The 18,300-nt window shown below is 35.0% G+C and overlaps 1 protein-coding gene across 1 annotated transcript; it reads left to right on the top strand.

The window, feature by feature from the left end:
* The first annotated feature begins 10,690 nt into the window (after positions 1–10,690).
* Positions 10,691–15,677, top strand: LOC145954901 (uncharacterized). Its single transcript, XM_083069587.1, has 6 exons — positions 10,691–11,282; positions 11,349–11,587; positions 11,702–12,010; positions 13,861–14,029; positions 14,615–14,761; positions 15,622–15,677. Exons 1-6 carry the CDS (start codon positions 10,691–10,693, stop codon positions 15,675–15,677), a joined length of 1,512 nt encoding a protein of 503 aa, XP_082925713.1.
* The last annotated feature ends 2,623 nt before the right edge of the window (positions 15,678–18,300 follow it).

Below are 18,300 nucleotides of genomic sequence, written 5' to 3' on the forward strand. Positions count from 1 at the left end.
AAAATTATTAAATATTATATAATAATAATTTTTAAAACTATTAAATATTTAAAAAAATTGGCTAATATTTATTTTTTATAAAATTTAATCTTAAAAAATCTCAATATATATATATAATAAATTTTAATCGGATGAAAATGAAATATCATATCTAAATTAAGAATTTAAAGTTTTAAAATTTTAAAATGATGTATCAAAAAGAATATTTATAAAATAATAGAAATAAAATTAAAATTAATTGAAATTTAAAATTTTCAAATTCTTTAAATTTCTAAAATTATGGATCTAACACACAAACACAATAAATGATAATTGAAATTCAAGGCACTAGAAATGTTAATAAGTAAAATTGTATATTTAAATTATTTTTTTCGTATTAAACTCATGTAAAGTGTTTATTTATTAAAAGGAATTATAAAGATTATCAAGTACTACTTGATAGTATTAAATTGTTCTGATGACCAAATAACTTTTTATAACTCTAAATGACGAATGGTCTTTGCGTGACTTCTATGAGAAAATCCCATCCGGTTCATATCACCATTAATAAAGGAGAAAGTTCAAATATTTCGTATTTTTAATAATTATACATATATAAGATATTAGAAAATTATAAATAATTATTTAAATAAAATATAAAAAAATTATATTTAAAAAATATAATGATCTACTAAAAAGTAAAGATTAAAAATTATTATATGTTTTAATTCCTTTTATTAATAAGTATAGATTAATGATAAAAAATTTCATAATCTTATATTTTTATTTAATAAAAATATTTAAATATTTATTAAATTAATTGATATTGTAATTAATCCTTAAATTTTAAAATTTTGAATTTAAATATTGTTTTATAAAAGTAATTAATTTTTAATATTATTTTTTATTATTTAAAAATTAAATAGGATAATCGTAAAAAAAAAAAAAAAATCAAGATTGTTATATGTCTCGCACCGTGGGAGACATTCTCAACTTTCGTACGCCAATTCATATCCAATCACATTGAAAAGTTCCTACGCGAAAAAAAATCATCACTACTTCCTCCACTGAACTTAGGCAAATACATATTTTTATTCTTTATTTATGAATTCTTTTTCATCTATTTGGGAAGTTAACCCACTTGGAGTATTTTATGGTATGATGTGAATCCACATTTCTTTGTCTTGTCCTGTTTGTGTTCAGCCATAAACCATTTCAAACTACTTATGATGGCTTAATTAAGATCAACTATCTGTCCTTATGTGGTTTTTCTTTTTGTAACTTTCCCACCTTATACTATTATTGATTTTTATAATATTTAGAATAAGTTAAAATGCACCACTACTAATGATTTGTTTTCTTTCATAATTTTCTTTTTGAAAGACATCTCCGTGAAGAAATAACGGCTCAATTTAATGAATTAAATATAATCTATATGTCCTGAAGCCAAAATTAGAAGCAAGTTACTAGGTAACAAATAATTTTAGACTAAAAGGGAGATAAAGTAAACGTGTATAAAGTTAAGAAATGTACTAATTAATTCTTTTAAATCATTTTTAACTATATAATTTTATGTTTGTACAAATTTTTGAATTTATCTCATTTTGGTATGTCAAAATTATTATATTAAAAATTAAAATGATTATCAAAACTGTCAAGGTATTAGACTAGTGGGTGAGAAATTGAATTAATAGATCACTAATTAAACTATATGACTCAATCTTTATTAATTTTTTTTTAAAAATAATTTCATGTCTTATATATTTCATAACTATAAATTTCAATTAAATTCATTTCATACTTTAAAGAGGTCTAAAAAATACTAATTAAATTGCATAAATTATAATTTAGGATTGAATAGATACAATATCAATTATTTATAAGATAGATATGTAAATAAAATCTGCCATTCATATCACGCTTAAATGTTATGCTGCTTGTGAAAACATACTTGATGGACAACATGATGGACACATACTCAGTGAGGTAGCAACAACAAGTGTTAGATACTCAAACTTGAAACTCCAAGCGTGTGGTTCAGTGGTAGGGGTTGATCCACACTTAAACAAGGTCAGCGTTAGAATCCTGCCTTGTATATGCAGCCGCGATAAATCTTAGGGCCAGCTATCCCATCCTTTGAGGTGCCTCCAACGTAGCGAGGAGATTAGTCACTGCTATCAGCCCTGGATACTCCAGGGACGAACAAAAAAAAAAGATACTCAAACTTGAGCAGCTACGAGGGAGGCATTTGAGAACTTTTCAAAAGATTTTGCAAAAGATTACTTTACTCTGACTTCAACTACTTTGCGCTGATATTACTTTTTTCATGCTCAATTTAGAAAGAAATGATGATAAGTAGTTTATAATATTAAATAAGAGATACATGCCTTACAAAAAGGCATTTAATGTGTAATATCTTAAATTTTTTATACAATATTCTTAATTTTATTATTATTATTATCTTATTCTTAAAATAATAATTTAAATTTTTGGTTGTCATATTTTAAAATAAATAGAGATTAAATACAATATTTTTATATAATTTTAATGCATTAGAAATTTTCACAATATTTCCAGGAAACTAAAATGGAAATATATAAAATATAATGACATTATAAAATTTGAAAACCCTATTTATAATATTTTTTAGAATAATATTTTAATTACTATTATGAAAAATAAATATTTAAAATTGTTAAATGTTTAATATAAATAATTATTTTAAATTTATATATATATATATATATATATATATTATAGGAAAAAAAGTTTTAAAAAACAAAAAAGATAACTTATCTATATTAAATATATGGATAAGCTTATGTGAAACATATCTATTAGTAAAAAGATTCTATCTACAAGTAAGCAATGGTTGGAAATCAACCAAAAAGGAAAAACATATCATTTCATGCAAACTAAGTAATGATTACGAGGTAGGTCTATAAATAGGAATAGAAATGTAGAATGAGGAGAGGAAAAACGTAAGAAGAAGAGAAGAAGAAATTGAGTAAGAAAGAAGAGAAGGAGCACGAGGAAGAAAATTCCTTTTAAACTGTTTCTAAACAATTTCACTCTTTTAAGGTAAGGGGAAGGAGATCTTTATCCTTTTAAAATTTTATATATTATTATGTTTGTTTATTTATGTTATATCTATGTATATTTATTTAGTGAGGTGTCTCTAACCTCATTTACTTGCTTAATCTGAGATACTTTTTATTCTTAATAATTAATGAGGTGTTCATAGTTTATGTTATTTAATTATTTTATGATATTTATCACTGTCATTTACTTGATTAATATTCTTTAATACATTCCATTTACGTAAACTATATTACATTAAATTTTAAATAATTAAAAATACTCAACTTATTTAGCTTAATTTTTTTATATTAATATTAAATATAATATAGTTTTGTTAAAATATCCTAAGCTCATCTTTTTATTATTTCTTCATATATTATAAAGATAAATGTTATTCTATGACCATAAAGAATAAAGTTTGAATTAATTTGTAGTTGGAGGTTTGACCTTGGGAATTTAAATGAGTAAGGAATTAAGGTGAAATACCCTTTTATTAGTTGATATTATGGTAATGTTTATTTATCTTGACTAGTTACTACTAAAATAATTCAAATTTTATTATAACAAGACAGTCTAATATATATATATATATATATATATATATATATATATATATATATATATATATATACTTAATATTGGTTATAAATAATTCTGTACATTCTTTGATTTATTTGTATTTATTGGATATTTGTTCTCACTCCTCATTTTTCTTTGTTTTAAAATTAAATATATTACAAAATAGATGGATCTACCCACGATTCAAGTAAACTACCCAAGTATTTTTTTTAATAGGAATCCTCTCTAGGCTTTATACACCAAGTATTATTTAAACACAAAAACTTTTTAAGTTTCAAGCTAAAACACAAAATTTAAGTTAAGGATAAACTAACATAGGTTTTGTCTTATTTAAAGATGTAATACTACTTGTTAGAGCAAATATATTATTATGGAGACAATATTTGAGTTTTTCAAAGAAGAATTTTATTTTTATCTTTTGTGCTATCTGAGCTTCATATTTATATGTAACTCTTGAATATGACTGTTGCAAATCCTTCAAACATCTCTTATAAGCTTGCTTTGTCATTCTTCTTTAGATGAAGATGTCTATGTTGATGCATTTAATACATTTCACTAAATTGTCACTTTTTATCTAATTTAAGAGGTTGCTTATCAAATTTATGTACTAAAAGGAGTGGAACAGTTTCTTGTGTCAATTCTAAAGTGCTTAGTGTTGACCAAACTTTTCCTAAGGAGTAGGTTTGTCCTTTTTCCAACAATAAAACATTTGGCATCCTTAAAAAAAGTTCCAAATCCCTAAGAAGCTCATTTCTCTTCAATTTGTTAAGGTAAAAAATAAAGACAAATGATTGAATTATCAATAATACAATCAATGCATTCATCTTGAGGGAAACAATATCCTTTGTCATGTCTATTAAGTTCATGGATATTAACTTATAACTATTTTGTTACATGAATTTGCCTTTTGTCTTTATGATCTTTTATGATAAGAAAATGCTTATGTTTGTTATCACTAAAACATTTTGAGAGGTTATAATTTATTATTTTCTCTATCATTCTCTCCCTTTTTAATGACGGCAAAAATATTTTTTTTTAAAAAAGTGGTTTTTAAGCATATAAAGATCTGGTCGAGTTCAAATTCATACAATGGCTATGTATAAGCATATCAAGTATTATCAAAGAATATTGGAGCATAGAACATGTATGATCTTATTATCATAGCATAAAAAGCTATTAGTTCATATGTATTAAAGCATAGTATGCTTCAACATAACTATAAACTACTCCTCCTTAAGCTAGAACATATAAAAATTATTTAAAAGCATTTGCATTTCTCCCTCTTTTTGGCAGATTCAAAAGTCAATATTGAGAGGACTCATCATTAGAGAAATGTAAATCAATATATTTAACTTGGTGGATAGCTTAAAAATCTAAAATTGAAAGGAGACGGATAGTGGCACACCCTTGGTGGTACATACAATGAGTTGGATGGGTTGGTGGTGGAGGTGGAGGTGGGGTTTGAAGAACACCATGGCCACATGCAAAATAGTGGAAAATCTCTATTAGATGTAGTGGCACCAAATTGATGACTATAAGTAAACTTAAGGTATCTGGTGTCATTCTCATAGTGTCTAAGCTTTTCCTTCCCATTGCATACATTAACCTTCAAACTCTTCGCCTTGTATGTTGAACCTTGAAGAGAGTCCTTAGCTAAGTTTGCCATGGAAGTCTGGGTGCTCTAGTCATTATAGGAATATGGGACTTGCTTCCTCACAACCTAATTAATGGCAATTCTTGAGATGGAGTGATCAATAATCTCCATCTTCTACTATTAACAAACTAACTCCTTTTAGTGTTAACAAACTTCCTCACAACCTAATTGATGGAAATTCTTAGAACTTGCTTCCTCACAACCCAACTCCTTTTAATGTTAAACTCAAACATTTTTGTTAAAGATATGTATAAAAGATCATATGTCTAATACAATAGTTTAAAACGTTTTTGAATAATGAAATGCATGATAACCTCTTAGATGTACACTATGTTTGTCTAAGATGGAACACTTTGTCTATCTAAGACGAAAACGTAAAATATCACATTTAATATGTCTAATATTTGTATCACTTGCTTTCATGTTATTCCTAAATAGATCAAAAGAAAAAAGTTTCTTTAGTACTTGAAATCTATAAAAGAATGAGGATTTGTTTTTCATCAAAGAAAGGACAAGAAAATATCTTGAAGTATGCAAAGTCGTCTAAAAATCATTTGTGACTAACACACATAATAATTTATTTTCTTTTGACCATAAAGGTGATAAGCAGCCTCTTTGATTAGATAAGAAGTGATCATTTGGTGAAATACATTTAATGCATGTATTAATTGTACCAATAAACACCTAGCTTTACAAGGAAGGAAAATGAAATAAGTCGATGAGTAGTACTCAAGGATTTATAATGATTATCTTTGAAGATAACCTATATAAAAGAGCTTGAACATCGCAAAGAACATAAAACATCTTTTGACAATTATTTCATTCATTCTTTGTAAACTCTCTATAAAGCTTTGTTCTTAAAAGTTGTATCATGTCTAATGAGTAAGATGAAACTTTTTGCTATCTTTACCTAGCTTAAAACTATGTGTTTTAACTTGAAGTCTAAAGAGACTTTGTGTTTAAATAATACTTGGTGTTGAAGCTTAAAGAGGTTTTGTTATTCAAAGAATACTTGGGTTGTTTGCTTGAAAAGGCAAATCAAAGAACACTTAAGTTGAGCATGAAGTAGCTTGTGAAAGAATACTTATATCTTTATGAAAGATAATGAAACTTGATCAAGTTGATCAAGAACTAGACGTAGTCTTAGTTGTTGAGACAAACCAATATAAAAAATACCTTGTGTGATTTGATTTGTTTTGTTTGCACTCTTTTAGGCTTATATTACTAGTTCACTATTTTGAAAAGTTGTTGAGTTTTTAATTATAATTATTCAACCCCCTTATGGTGTCTTTCTTTTCTCCATAATACTCCTTCTAATTAAGATTTATGAGGCCAACATGAATCATGTATTGAGCATACATGAAGATATTTAATTTTTTCCTTTCTCTATAGTTACCCAACTAAGGTCATCATTATTGTCTTCCTCATGTAGATGGATTCAAATGGGTTTTGGAGACCCCAATTCTCTCTACAAAGCGGAGGATTTGGGGCGGCGCTGGGCATAAGCACCCTAGGAGTGAAGAGGGCCAAATCAGGCGTGGTAACCACATAGAGGTCCCTAACTACTGTGCGTTGGGAAAAGGGTGTCTCGCTTGGTGTAGTTTGATGTTATTTTTCAGGGAAGATGACGTCGAGCGTGACTAGGATCATTGAATGCAATTAGACTAGAGGAGTCCTTGACTTCTTAACATTCAACGTGGAAGTAACCACACTAGGCACGATAGAGATAGAGAGGTCCCTGATCCCTCCACGCTGGGTGTGGGAATAGTCACATTGGGGGTAAACAAGATAGAGAGGTCTCTGACCTCTCCACATTGGGCATGAATATTTCCTCATTGAGCGCCAAGTCTCTGCTGAAACAAAATTGAGTTTAAAAATAACAAATAGTAAAGGAGTGCATGTAGAATGATGTTATTAAAATTAAAAAAGGCGATAAAAGAGTAAATAAGTATGGTGTGGTTAGTTAATTTTAAAAAAAGAAAGAAATGAGAGTGTTGTTAAGGGAAGAATAATATAAAGAAAAAAGAGGAACAAGATGACTAATTAAGTAATATAGAAAAGAAACAAGTATGATGAAGAGAGATGATAAGGGTATAAATAACGATGATAATAATGATGACAATGATGGTGATTTGTGGTGGTGGTGATGATGATGATGATGAGATGAGTAAATCTAAGAAATGCTTGGTACTTTGTGTATAAGTCCAAGTAGAGAAGTTTGACAAGTTATAGTTGTGACTAAATTGTATTGTTGTTGTATTGATATTGTTGTGTGGGCTCCATATATTGCATACATACTTTCCTTAGGAGGTGGTGTGAATTTATGCAAGAGGGTCTTAATGGTCTTTTACATAGACCTTAGAGGCATTATGGTAAAGAGTTCCTAACCAGTATTAGGGGCAATCATGTATGACTATAATCCTTCGACTAGGTCTTGATAGATTTTCCCTAGTCGAGAGTTGATTGAAAGGGTCACCTAATATGGTGATCTAGTCCATGTGTCCCTAAGTTGCCTTGTATTGAAGCATTTTTTGGCGACATTGGAGATTAGTATCACATACATATAAAGTTAGGAGCATATATTGCTTGAATATTTTATATGGCGATGAGTATGATTCGGATTTAATGTGTTTGATGATATGAGATGGATGAATCTTGGGTATTGGATGTGTTATGTTGATATAAATTGTGGTTGTATGACATGTTATATGTTGGATTTAGACTTTATATGTGTTATACATGGTTGAAATATATTCTCACTCCTTTGTGTTTGTTTTGTTGTTCTTGTTTGGGTAAAACATGTATATGAAGCTAGGCATGAGGGAGAGAAAACCTAGTGCTTCAATTGAAATTTTGGGGTTTTGTTCTGATAGTGAGACATCAGGGTTAAAAGACCTTGTTATATTGTCTTTAGCATGATTTGTATGAAGAATTGTTTTACGATGTTATAAGAATTGTTTTATTGAATTAAGAATGTGAGACCCCCGTTCCTATTTCCTTTTCCTCTACTCATTTCATTTTTTCCCTCTCAACTCTCACTCAAACTCTCTCTTTCACTCATTTTCTTGAATTCAAGGTGCTGATCAAGAGTAGGTGTTGGGAATTCTAGCTGAGTCGTGTGAAGTTTCTTCTCCTCCATTTCTTCTCCTTATTCCTTGTCTTCTTCGTCCCGGAGCTCGGATTTCTTGTACCGAGGCAAGGGAAGCTAGTTTCTTGATGGCTGGATGGAAATGAGTTTAGCAACTCATGGATGGTTTGATGTTGAATGATTTTGGCTGAGATTGATGGCTGATTTGGTGAAAATATGTTTTCGGGGTTTTCGGGGTGTGAAAAATTTGGGTTTTTCTTGTTTGATGATTACATGTGTGAAAAGATTATATTTTTGAACTCTTGGATGAAAATGTGAACTTTTGACTGGTTTGCATGTGCTGGATGAGTGGATTTTTGTAGGTTTTGGGCAGATATTCGAACTTGGTGGGCTGCTGCTGAGCTTCGCGCTGAGCGCCGTTCTTTGCACCGGGCGCGAGACCACTTGAGGGCTCTTTTTAGGCAAGCCCGCCGGGCGCAAACATGTGTGCGCCGGGCGAGCTTGCGAAGGTGAGCCTCTGGATGGCCCACGTCAGGCGTGACATGGATCGCGCCGAGCGCGCTGGCAATATGTGGCATGTTTTGGGGTTCTGGCTCCACGTTGAGCACGACCTTGTGGGGACTCCTTGGGAGTCTCTGCCATGGGGGCGCTGGGCACAATTTGAATTGCGCTGGGCGCGAGACCTTGGGAGGTCTCTGCCTTCCCCGCGCTGGGCGCGGGTTAGGGCACGTCGGGCGCATGAGACTCCACAGAGTCTCTGCCTGGGGTTGCGCTGGGCGCAATTAGTATTCTGCTAGGCGCGGGCACTCTTGCGCCGGGCACGTTGACCTCTGGTGCTCTCTGGTTGGGCCACGCGGAGCGCAACCATGAGTGCGCCGGGCGCGTATGATGAGGTGGAATTACATACTGAAATTGTTGATAGATGTTGTTTATGCCGAATTAAGCTGAAATTGATGAATATGCTGTGCTGACTAGGTGATAATGCTGAATGATGATGTTAAGCTGTAATAGATGTATATTTCTGTGCTGAGATGGGCTGTTATTGATGATTTTTAAATGTTGAATTATAATATTGCTGTACTATAGACTATTGAGCTGAGTTGTGAGTAGTAAGTTGTGCTGAATACTACTTTGCTATGTTGTATGCTGATTTACTGTGTTGTGTTATGCTGTGAGTTGTGTTAGCTGGGCTATTAAGCTGTGCTATGTGATGTTTTGCCACTAAGTGGTGCTGTTATAGCTGCTAAGTCGGTGTTGTTATTGCCGCTAAGCGGTGCTATTATAGCCACTAAAGTGGTGTTGTTATTGCTGCTATGCAGTGCTGGTATTACCGCTATGCGGTGCTGATATTGCTGAATGCTGTGATGTATTATAAGCTGATCGATGTGCTGATAGCTGTAGTTGTTTTCCATTCATATTGTTATATTTGTATGTTGATTTTCTTTTCACTAGCTTACCCTTTGTTGTTTCCATGTGTTTGGACTGTGATGATCATACTTTTGTATGGGAGCAGAGCAAGGATAGGTTGGTGGCTGGTAGTAAGTCTGCAGCTGGTAGACAGAGCTGATCCTTTAAGATGTTTTGGTTGTTTTAGCTACTTGGCGTAGTAGTTATTAATGTATTTTGTACACTTTAACTCTATTCAGACTTGGATCTTGTATATATATATATATATATTCTAGACACTATATGTATACACTTGTTCCTTTCTGCGTGGTGTTTCTGGTGTGTCGTGCCATGTGTAGAGACCAGTCGAGTCGTTACACTTTAGTGGTATCAGAGCAGTTCGAGTTTAGTGGACACTCTTTGGGGGTGGTTCCTTTAGGCTTTTGTTGTGCTGAGCTCTGTGTTGTGATGTTTGCTGTGCTATTGATTTTTAATTGGTTTGGTTATTGTATACTGAAGATGCTATTACTTTTGTAGATAATGACTAGAACCAATGAGCAGATAGCCCGTGCCATGGAGATGATGGCTATGGCTATGCAGCAGCAAAATGCTTATTTTGCTAGGGCAGAGGCTGATAGAGCTGCAGCTGGTGCAGCAAGGCCCACGGGGTCACAGGAGAGCTGGGATCTAACTGAGTTCCGAAAGTGCCATCCTCCGCAATTCAAGGGAGATGCAGACCTAGAGATAGCTGACCACTAGATCTGTGAGCTGGAGAAAATCTTTACAGTGCTGGGATGTTCTCAAGAGAGGAGGCTGGCATATGCTGTGTACATGCTGGTTGGGGAAGCTGAGCATTGGTGGAGGGGTACTCACCATATGTTGACTGTTAGAGGAGTGGTTGTTGATTGGAGTGCTTCAAGAGGATGTTCTTGGAGAAGTACTTTCCTGAGAGCATGAGACACGCCAAGGAAGCTGAGTTTATGCGGTTGCACCAGGGAGGGATGACAGTTTCTAAGTATGCGATGAGATTCGAGCACCTGACTCGTTTCTATTCGCAAGGTATAGCTAAGGCCTGGAAATGCAGGAAGTTTGCTGAGGGTCTGAAATATGAGTTGAAGAGGGTGGTGGTGCCTATGTCCATCACTGAGTTTCCGGCCTTAGGGGAGAAGGCGAAGGTTGTTGAGCGATTGGAAGGTGGCAACCGTGTGGTGAAGACTGCTGAGGGACCAGCTGGGTCCAAGAAAGGAGGAAATCAGAGGAAGCCATATGATAGGCCCCAACCACAACAAGGGGGTCCTGTCATTAGGCAACCTTCTGGTGCTGCTAGTGGAGGGAGACAGGGTGGAGGTGCTGCCCTTAGATGCTACAGGTGTGTTGGGCCCCATTTTGTCAGGGATTGTCCACACACGGAGAGCCAGTGTTTCAAATGCCATCAGATGGGTCATGAGTCGACCAACTGTCCTATTAGAAATAGACCGGAGAGAGGTGATGCTCAGAGGGGTGGTGCCCAGAGAGGTGATGCTTAGAGAGGTGACAGACCCACTACAGCTGGTAGAGTATTCGCTTTGATTGGAGCTGAAGCTTCTACTTCCTCAAATCTTGTGAAGGGGAAGGGTAGAGCTGTTGGTAATGATGTGATGTTTCTTTTCGACTCTGGTGCTTCACATTCTTTTATATCTTATGCTTGTGCTGCTATGTTGGGTGTGCCCATGTTTGATTTGGGGTTGAGAATGCTAGTGTCAACGCCCGCTTCTGCTACGGTAGTTGCTTCTGAGTTATGTGTTGGTTGTCCGATTATTGTGAACGAGAGAAGGTTTAAGGTGAACTTGATCTGTTTGCCTTTGGTGGACATTGACATAATCTTAGGGATGGATTGGTTGTCTGCCAATCGCATCCTTATAGATTGTGCCAATAAAAGGCTGATTTTTCCTCAGATGGAGGAGGAGCTGTTGATTTCAGCTGGCCAAGCTGAATCATTGCTGAGAGATGAAGCAGAGTGCTGTCTTCTGCTTGCTGCCATGAGTGTGGAGACGGAGAGGGTTATAGCTGATATTGATGTGGTGAGAGACTTTGTTGAGGTATTCCCTGATGAGGTGCCTGGATTGCCTCCTGTTAAGGAGATGAAGTTTAGCATTGACTTGGTTCTAGGTGCGGGGCTAGTGTCGGTGGCTCCCTATAGGATGGCTCCTGCTGAGCTAGTTGAGCTGAAGGGTCAATTGGAGGACCTGCTAGAGAAGCAGTTGGTGCGGCCGAGTGTATCGCTGTGGGGTGCTCCTGTATTGTTGGTAAAGAAGAAGGATGAAGGTAGTCGACTGTGTGTTGATTACCGGCAGTTGAACAAGTTGACCATTAAGAACAAATATCCACTTCCCGGATAGATGACTTAATGGATCAATTGAGGGGAGCATCCGTTTTCTCGAAGATTGACTTGAGGTCGGGTTATCACTAGATTAGGGTGAAGGAGGGTGACATACCGAAAACTTCTTTCAGGACTAGGTATGGTCACTACGAATATGTTGTGATGCCGTTCGGTGTGACTAACGCCCCAGTTGTGTTCATGGATTACATGAATAGGATTTTTCGGCCGTTCTTGGATAAATTTGTGGTGGTATTTATTGATGACATCCTAATTTATTCAAGAACCCCGGAGGAGCATGGTGAGCACTTGAGGTTAGTGCTGGAGATTTTGAAGGCGAAGTAGTTGTATGCTAAGCTTTCAAAATGTGAGTTTTGGTTGGATGAGGTGAAGTTCTTGGGCCACGTGATCTCAGCTGAGGGGATTGTTGTTGATCCGGCTAAGGTGGAGTCGGTGTTGCAGTGGGAGCGTCCAAGAACTGTCACTGATATTCAGAGTTTTGTGGGTTTGGCGGGTTACTATAGGAGGTTCATTGAGGGATTCTCCAAGATAGTGGCGCCTTTAACCCAACTGACAAGGAAGGAGCAGCCGTTCATTTGGATAGATGCTTGTGAGCGGAGCTTTGATGAGCTGAAGAGGAGGTTGACTACTTCTCATGTGCTGGTGTTGCCAGATTCTAGTGAACCCTTTGATGTGTACTGTGATGCTTCTCACCAGGGTCTGGGGTGCGTGCTGATGCAAAACAAAAAAGTAGTAGCATATGCTTCAAGGCAACTGAAGAATCATGAGAGGAATTATCCCACTCACGACTTGGAGTTAGCAGCTGTGGTGGCCTGTCTGACCTGTCAGAAGGCAAAGGTTGAGCATCAGAAGCTGAGTGGGTTGATGCAGCAGATAGAGATCCCGGAATGGAAGTGGGATAGTATCACTATGGACTTCATCGTCGGGTTGCATAGGTCGGCTAGGAATAGTGATGCTATCTAGGTGATTGTTGATCGATTGACCAAGTGTGCACATTTCTTGCCTGTCAACATCAAGTGGTCCTTGGAGAAGCTGACACAATTGTATGTGAGGGAAATAGTACGGTTGCACGGGGTGCCTTCCAGTATTATTTCAGATAGAGATCCGAGGTTCACTTCTAGATTTTGGCAAAGTCTACATCAAGCCTTAGGCACGAAGCTGAAGCTGAGTTCTGCTTATCATCCACAGACGGATGGTCAGTCAGAGAGGACAATCCAATCCTTGGAGGATTTGCTGAGGGCTTGTGTGTTAGACCACTTGGGAAGCTGGGAGGATGTCCTACCGCTGGTTGAGTTCACGTACAATAATAGCTTTCATGCTAGTATTGGGATGGCGCCGTTTGAAGCCTTGTATGGCAGAAGATGTAGGACTCCTCTGTGCTGGTATCAGGATGGTGAATCAGTGGTTGTGGGGCCGGAGCTGATCCTATAGACTATTGAGAAAGTGAAGATGATTCAGGAGAAGATGAAGACCGCTCATAGTAGGCAGAAATCTTATGCTGATAAAAGACGCAAGCCTTTGGAGTTTGCTGAATGGGAACATGTGTTTCTGATGGTGACCCCGACTTCTGGTGTGGGTAGAGCGCTAAAGGCAAGGAAGTTGACACCGAGGTTTGTTGGTCCCTATCAGATCATACAACGTGTGGGTCCGGTTGCTTATCGGTTGGCTTTGCCACCGTCTCTTTCAAACCTACACGATGTATTTCATGTGTCCCAGCTGAGGAAGTATGTCCATGACCCGAGTCATATGGTGGAGCTGGATGATGTGCAGGTGAAGGAGAATTTGACATTTGAGAAGTTGCCAGTAGTTGTGGTTGATCATAAGCTGAAGGAGCTAAAGGGCAAGCCTATTGCTCTGGTGAAGGTGTTGTGGGATGCAGCTACCGGTGAGGCTACTTGAGAGGTGGAACAGCAGTGTAGGGAGCGGTATTCGTTTCTTTTCCCAAGTAAGTCTGTTTTCGGGGACGAAAACTCTTGTTGTTGGGGAGGTTGTGAGACCCCCGTTCCTATTTCCTTTTCCTCTACTCATTTCTTTTTTTCCCTCTCAACTCTCACTCAAACTCTCTTTTTCACTCATTTTCTTGAATTCAAGGTGCTGATCAAGAGTAGGTGTTGGGAATTCTAGCTAAGCCGTATGAAGTTTCTTCTCCTCCATTTCTTCTCCTTATTCCTTGTCTTCTTCGTCCCGGAGCTCGGATTTCTTGTACCGAGGTAAGGGAAGGTAGTTTCTTGATGGCTGGATGGAAATGAGTTTAGCAACTCATGGATGGTTTGATGTTGGATGATTTTGGCTGAGATTGATGGCTGATTTGGTGAAAATATGTTTTCAGGGTTTTCGATGTGTTGGAGGAAAAATTTGGGTATTTCTTGTTTGATGATTGCATGTGTGAAAATATTATATTTTTAAACTCTTGGATGAAAATGTGAACTTTTGGCTGGTTTGCATGTGCTGGATGAGTGGATTTTTACAGGTTTTAGGCAGATTTTCGAACTTGGTAGGCTGTTGCTGAGCTTCATGCTGAGCGTCGTTCTTCGCGCTGGGCGCGATACCACTTGGGGGCTCCTTTTAGGCAAGCTCGCCGGGCGCAAAGATATGTGCGCCGAGCGAGCTTGCGAAGGTGAGCCTTTGGATGGCCCATGCCGGACATGACATGGATCGCGTCGAGCGCGCTGGCAATATGTGGCATGTTTTGGGGTTCTGGCTCCACGCTGAGCGCGACCCTCTTCGCGCTGGGCATGGGGACTCCTTTGGAGTCTTTGCCATGGGGGCGTTGGGCGCAATTTGAGTTGCGCTGGGCGCGAGACCTTGGGAGGTCTCTGCCTTCCCCGCGCTGGGCGCGGGTTAGGGCTCGCTGGGCGCATGAGACTCCACAGAGTCTCTGCCTGGGGTTGCGCTGGGCGCAATTAGTATTGTGCTAGGCACGGGTGAGCCTTGGGCTCTCTGGCTGGGTCACGCCGGGCGCAGGCACTCTTGCGCCGAGCGCGTTGACCTCTGGTACTCTCTGGTTGGGCCACGCGGGGCGCGACCATGAGTGCGTCGGGCGCGTATGATGAGGTGGAATTACATACTGAAATTGTTGATAGATGTTGTTTATGCCGAATTAAGCTGAAATTGATGAATATGCTGTGTTGACTAGGTGATAATGCTGAATGATGATGTTAAGTTGTAATAGATGTATATTGTCGTGCTGAGATGGGCTGTTATTGATGATTTTTAAATGAATTATAGTATTGCTGTACTATAGACTATTGAGCTAAGTTGTGAGTAGTAAGCTCTACTGAATACTACTTAGCTGTGTTATATGCTGATTTGTTGTGCTGTGTTATGTTGTGAGCTGTGTTAGCTGGGTTGTTAAGCTGTGCTATGTGATGTTTTGCCACTAAGTGGTGTTGTTATAGTCGCTAAGTCGGTGCTGTTATTGCTGCTAAGCGGTGCTGTTATAGCCACTAGAGTGGTGTTGTTATTGCTGTTATGCAGTGCTGGTATTGCCGCTATGCGGTGTTGATATTGCTGAATGCTGTGATGTATTATAAGCTGATCGATGTGCTGATAGCTGTAGTTGTTTTCCATTCATATTGTTATATATGTATGTTGATTTTCTTTTCACTAGCTTACCTTTTGTTGTTTCCATGTGTTTGGACTGTGATGATCATACTTTTGTATGGGAGCAAAGCAGGGATAGATTGGTGGCTGGTGGTAAGTCTGCAGTTGGTAGACAGAGCTGATCCTTTAGGATGTTTTGTTGTTTTAGCTACTTGGCGTAGTAGTTATTGATGTATTTTGTACACTTTAACTCTATTCAGACTTAGATCTTGTATATATATATATATATTCTAGACACTATATGTATACATTTGTTCCTTTCTGCGTGATGTTTCTGGTGTGCCGTGCCGTGTGTAGAGACCAGTCGAGTCGTTTCAAAGAACTATTATAGAGGTTTTATGATGTTATTTTAAGAATTGTTTTATAAACTCTTATTTATGAATTTGGATCCTCTCTTGCAATTTTCTCTCTCTAACCTCTCTCCTGCAACATTAATAGCCATTGGATATATCTAATGGCTCAAATTTAATCATTTAAGAAGTTACATTAATTATAAAATTAAATTTGAGCCATTAGATATATCCCATGGCTATTAATGTTGCAGGAGGGAGGCTGGAGAGAGAAAATTGCAGGAGAGAATCCAAATTCCTTATTTATTTCCTTTTTTACTTTGACGATGTTTTATTTATGATATGTGAACCCTTTTTATTAGATGTATTAATAAAGTCATTTTTTATTATCTTTTTAATTAAACATACTTTCTAAGTAAGTTTCATAATAAATTTTTTGGAGGTAGCAAGGTGTCACATGGGACTTATTTGAAAATTTACAATATCAAATTGTTATCAAACCACGTACAAATATCTAATTTTGCAATCAATTAACATAAGATTGTGTGTTAAAATGTTATATCAATTGCTGATATGCTTAAAATAGATTATATAAGATGATATTGATAATTCTCACCTTTTTAATTGATTTTTTAAATTATTTTTTATAAAATTAAATTAAGCCTAAAATCATGTTCCAAGAGAATTCATTTGATTATATATTATAAGAATACTTTGTTTTAACAACTTAAACTTTAGAAATAATCATTTAATTTGTCACCAATCTTTTTAAAATCACTACAAATTAGTTTGCAAAATTAATCCTTAGATGTTAGATTATAATTTTTTTCTTATAGTATGTTAAATTATAATTATTAAACTTTAACAACAACAATTTAGATACTAAATTTTTTATTTAATAAAAAGATATAACTCACTCCTACAAGATCAATCCATATAAAAATCCATGTTCAAGTTAAAGATAAAATCTAAATCTTTGATTTGAAAGTAGAATAACCACTTAAATTAACAACTTTTTTTATATATTTAGAATTCATTTAATGTCTAACTCCATGCTTTAATTAATATTTAGGATATAAATGACACATTAATTATTTATTTAATTTTATATTATTGGTGCATCATCTTAAATTATGAACCATTAAAAAAGTCTTAAATTATAAGCGTGGTTTCAAACTAAAATAAAGTAGGAAGAAAAATAACTGGCGGACAAACAAAACAACTTGAGTAGGATTCATTCAATCATATGATTAACCAATTTTTAATACGTTGAATATACGCAAACGCCTCTATATTAAGGAGAATATAATATTACTCGTATAACGCAATACACAGTTAAACATGAAATATCATGCTCAAACAATTTCGCACTTTAAATATTCTCGTGTATCTTTGGATTAATTTATTGTAACAAATATTTTTTTTTATACAAATGTATTTGCCAGTAGTATATGTTAAGGAACTTAACTAAATAATTAATACAAACTTATTATGCAAAGTTATAAAATTATTATATAAATTTTTTACATGACAGTATGATAATTAAAAATTATGGTTTAAATATATTTTTAATCTCTCAAATTTAGACTAAATTTATTTTTAATTTTTTAAATTTAAAATTATTATTCTTAATTTTTATAATTAAAAATTTTTTATTTTATTTTTTATATTTAAATTTTATTAAAAAATTTATTAAATATTATTGAATAAATTCTACCTATTAATATTCTTATTAGTGAAAATATTACATTAAATCTAATTGATATTATTTAATCATCTTAATTTATCACTTTCGGATATGTTATCGGTGATCTAATATAAAAGATTAAAATAAAATTTTTGAAAATTTAAAAAATTAAAAACAATAATTTCAAATTTGAAGAAAAAAATAAATTTATAAAATATATTTAAATATAAAATTTAATTAAAAGATAAAAAAAATACATTTAATATCATTTAATTTATGCATATGAACATCCATATGCATTAGAAAACTTGAATTTAGTTGGGAAATGAAATTAAAATAGAGATGCACGTGCACGTAACCCAGTTCTTATCTTTTGGGCAAGTGAAAGCAGTTCGGAGTAGGGCACAGGGTTCAATATTTCAATGCTACATTAATACATTAATACCTTGTACATCTGTTATCAATTTATCATTATCCTCGTCCAATAAATTATTAAACTTTTGTTTTGGGCAAGTTTTTAGTTTAATAAATGCAAAGACATAGTTTTATGGACACCAAATAACCTTTAAATACAGT

This window comes from Cajanus cajan, chromosome 2, assembly GCF_000230855.2.
Source record: "Cajanus cajan strain Asha chromosome 2, NIPB_CcT2T_4, whole genome shotgun sequence".
Taxonomy (NCBI): domain Eukaryota; kingdom Viridiplantae; phylum Streptophyta; class Magnoliopsida; order Fabales; family Fabaceae; genus Cajanus; species Cajanus cajan.

Bases quoted from the DNA above. Each gene is read 5' to 3' on its own strand.
- LOC145954901 (XM_083069587.1), top strand. From the start codon at position 10,691: ATGTTCTTGGAGAAGTACTTTCCTGAGAGCATGAGACACGCCAAGGAA. The intron at 11,588-11,701 runs GTGAACTTGATC...ATTTTTCCTCAG, and splicing joins TGAACGAGAGAAGGTTTAAG to ATGGAGGAGGAGCTGTTGAT. The intron at 12,011-13,860 runs GTGCGGCCGAGT...CATGTGTCCCAG, and splicing joins ACCTGCTAGAGAAGCAGTTG to CTGAGGAAGTATGTCCATGA.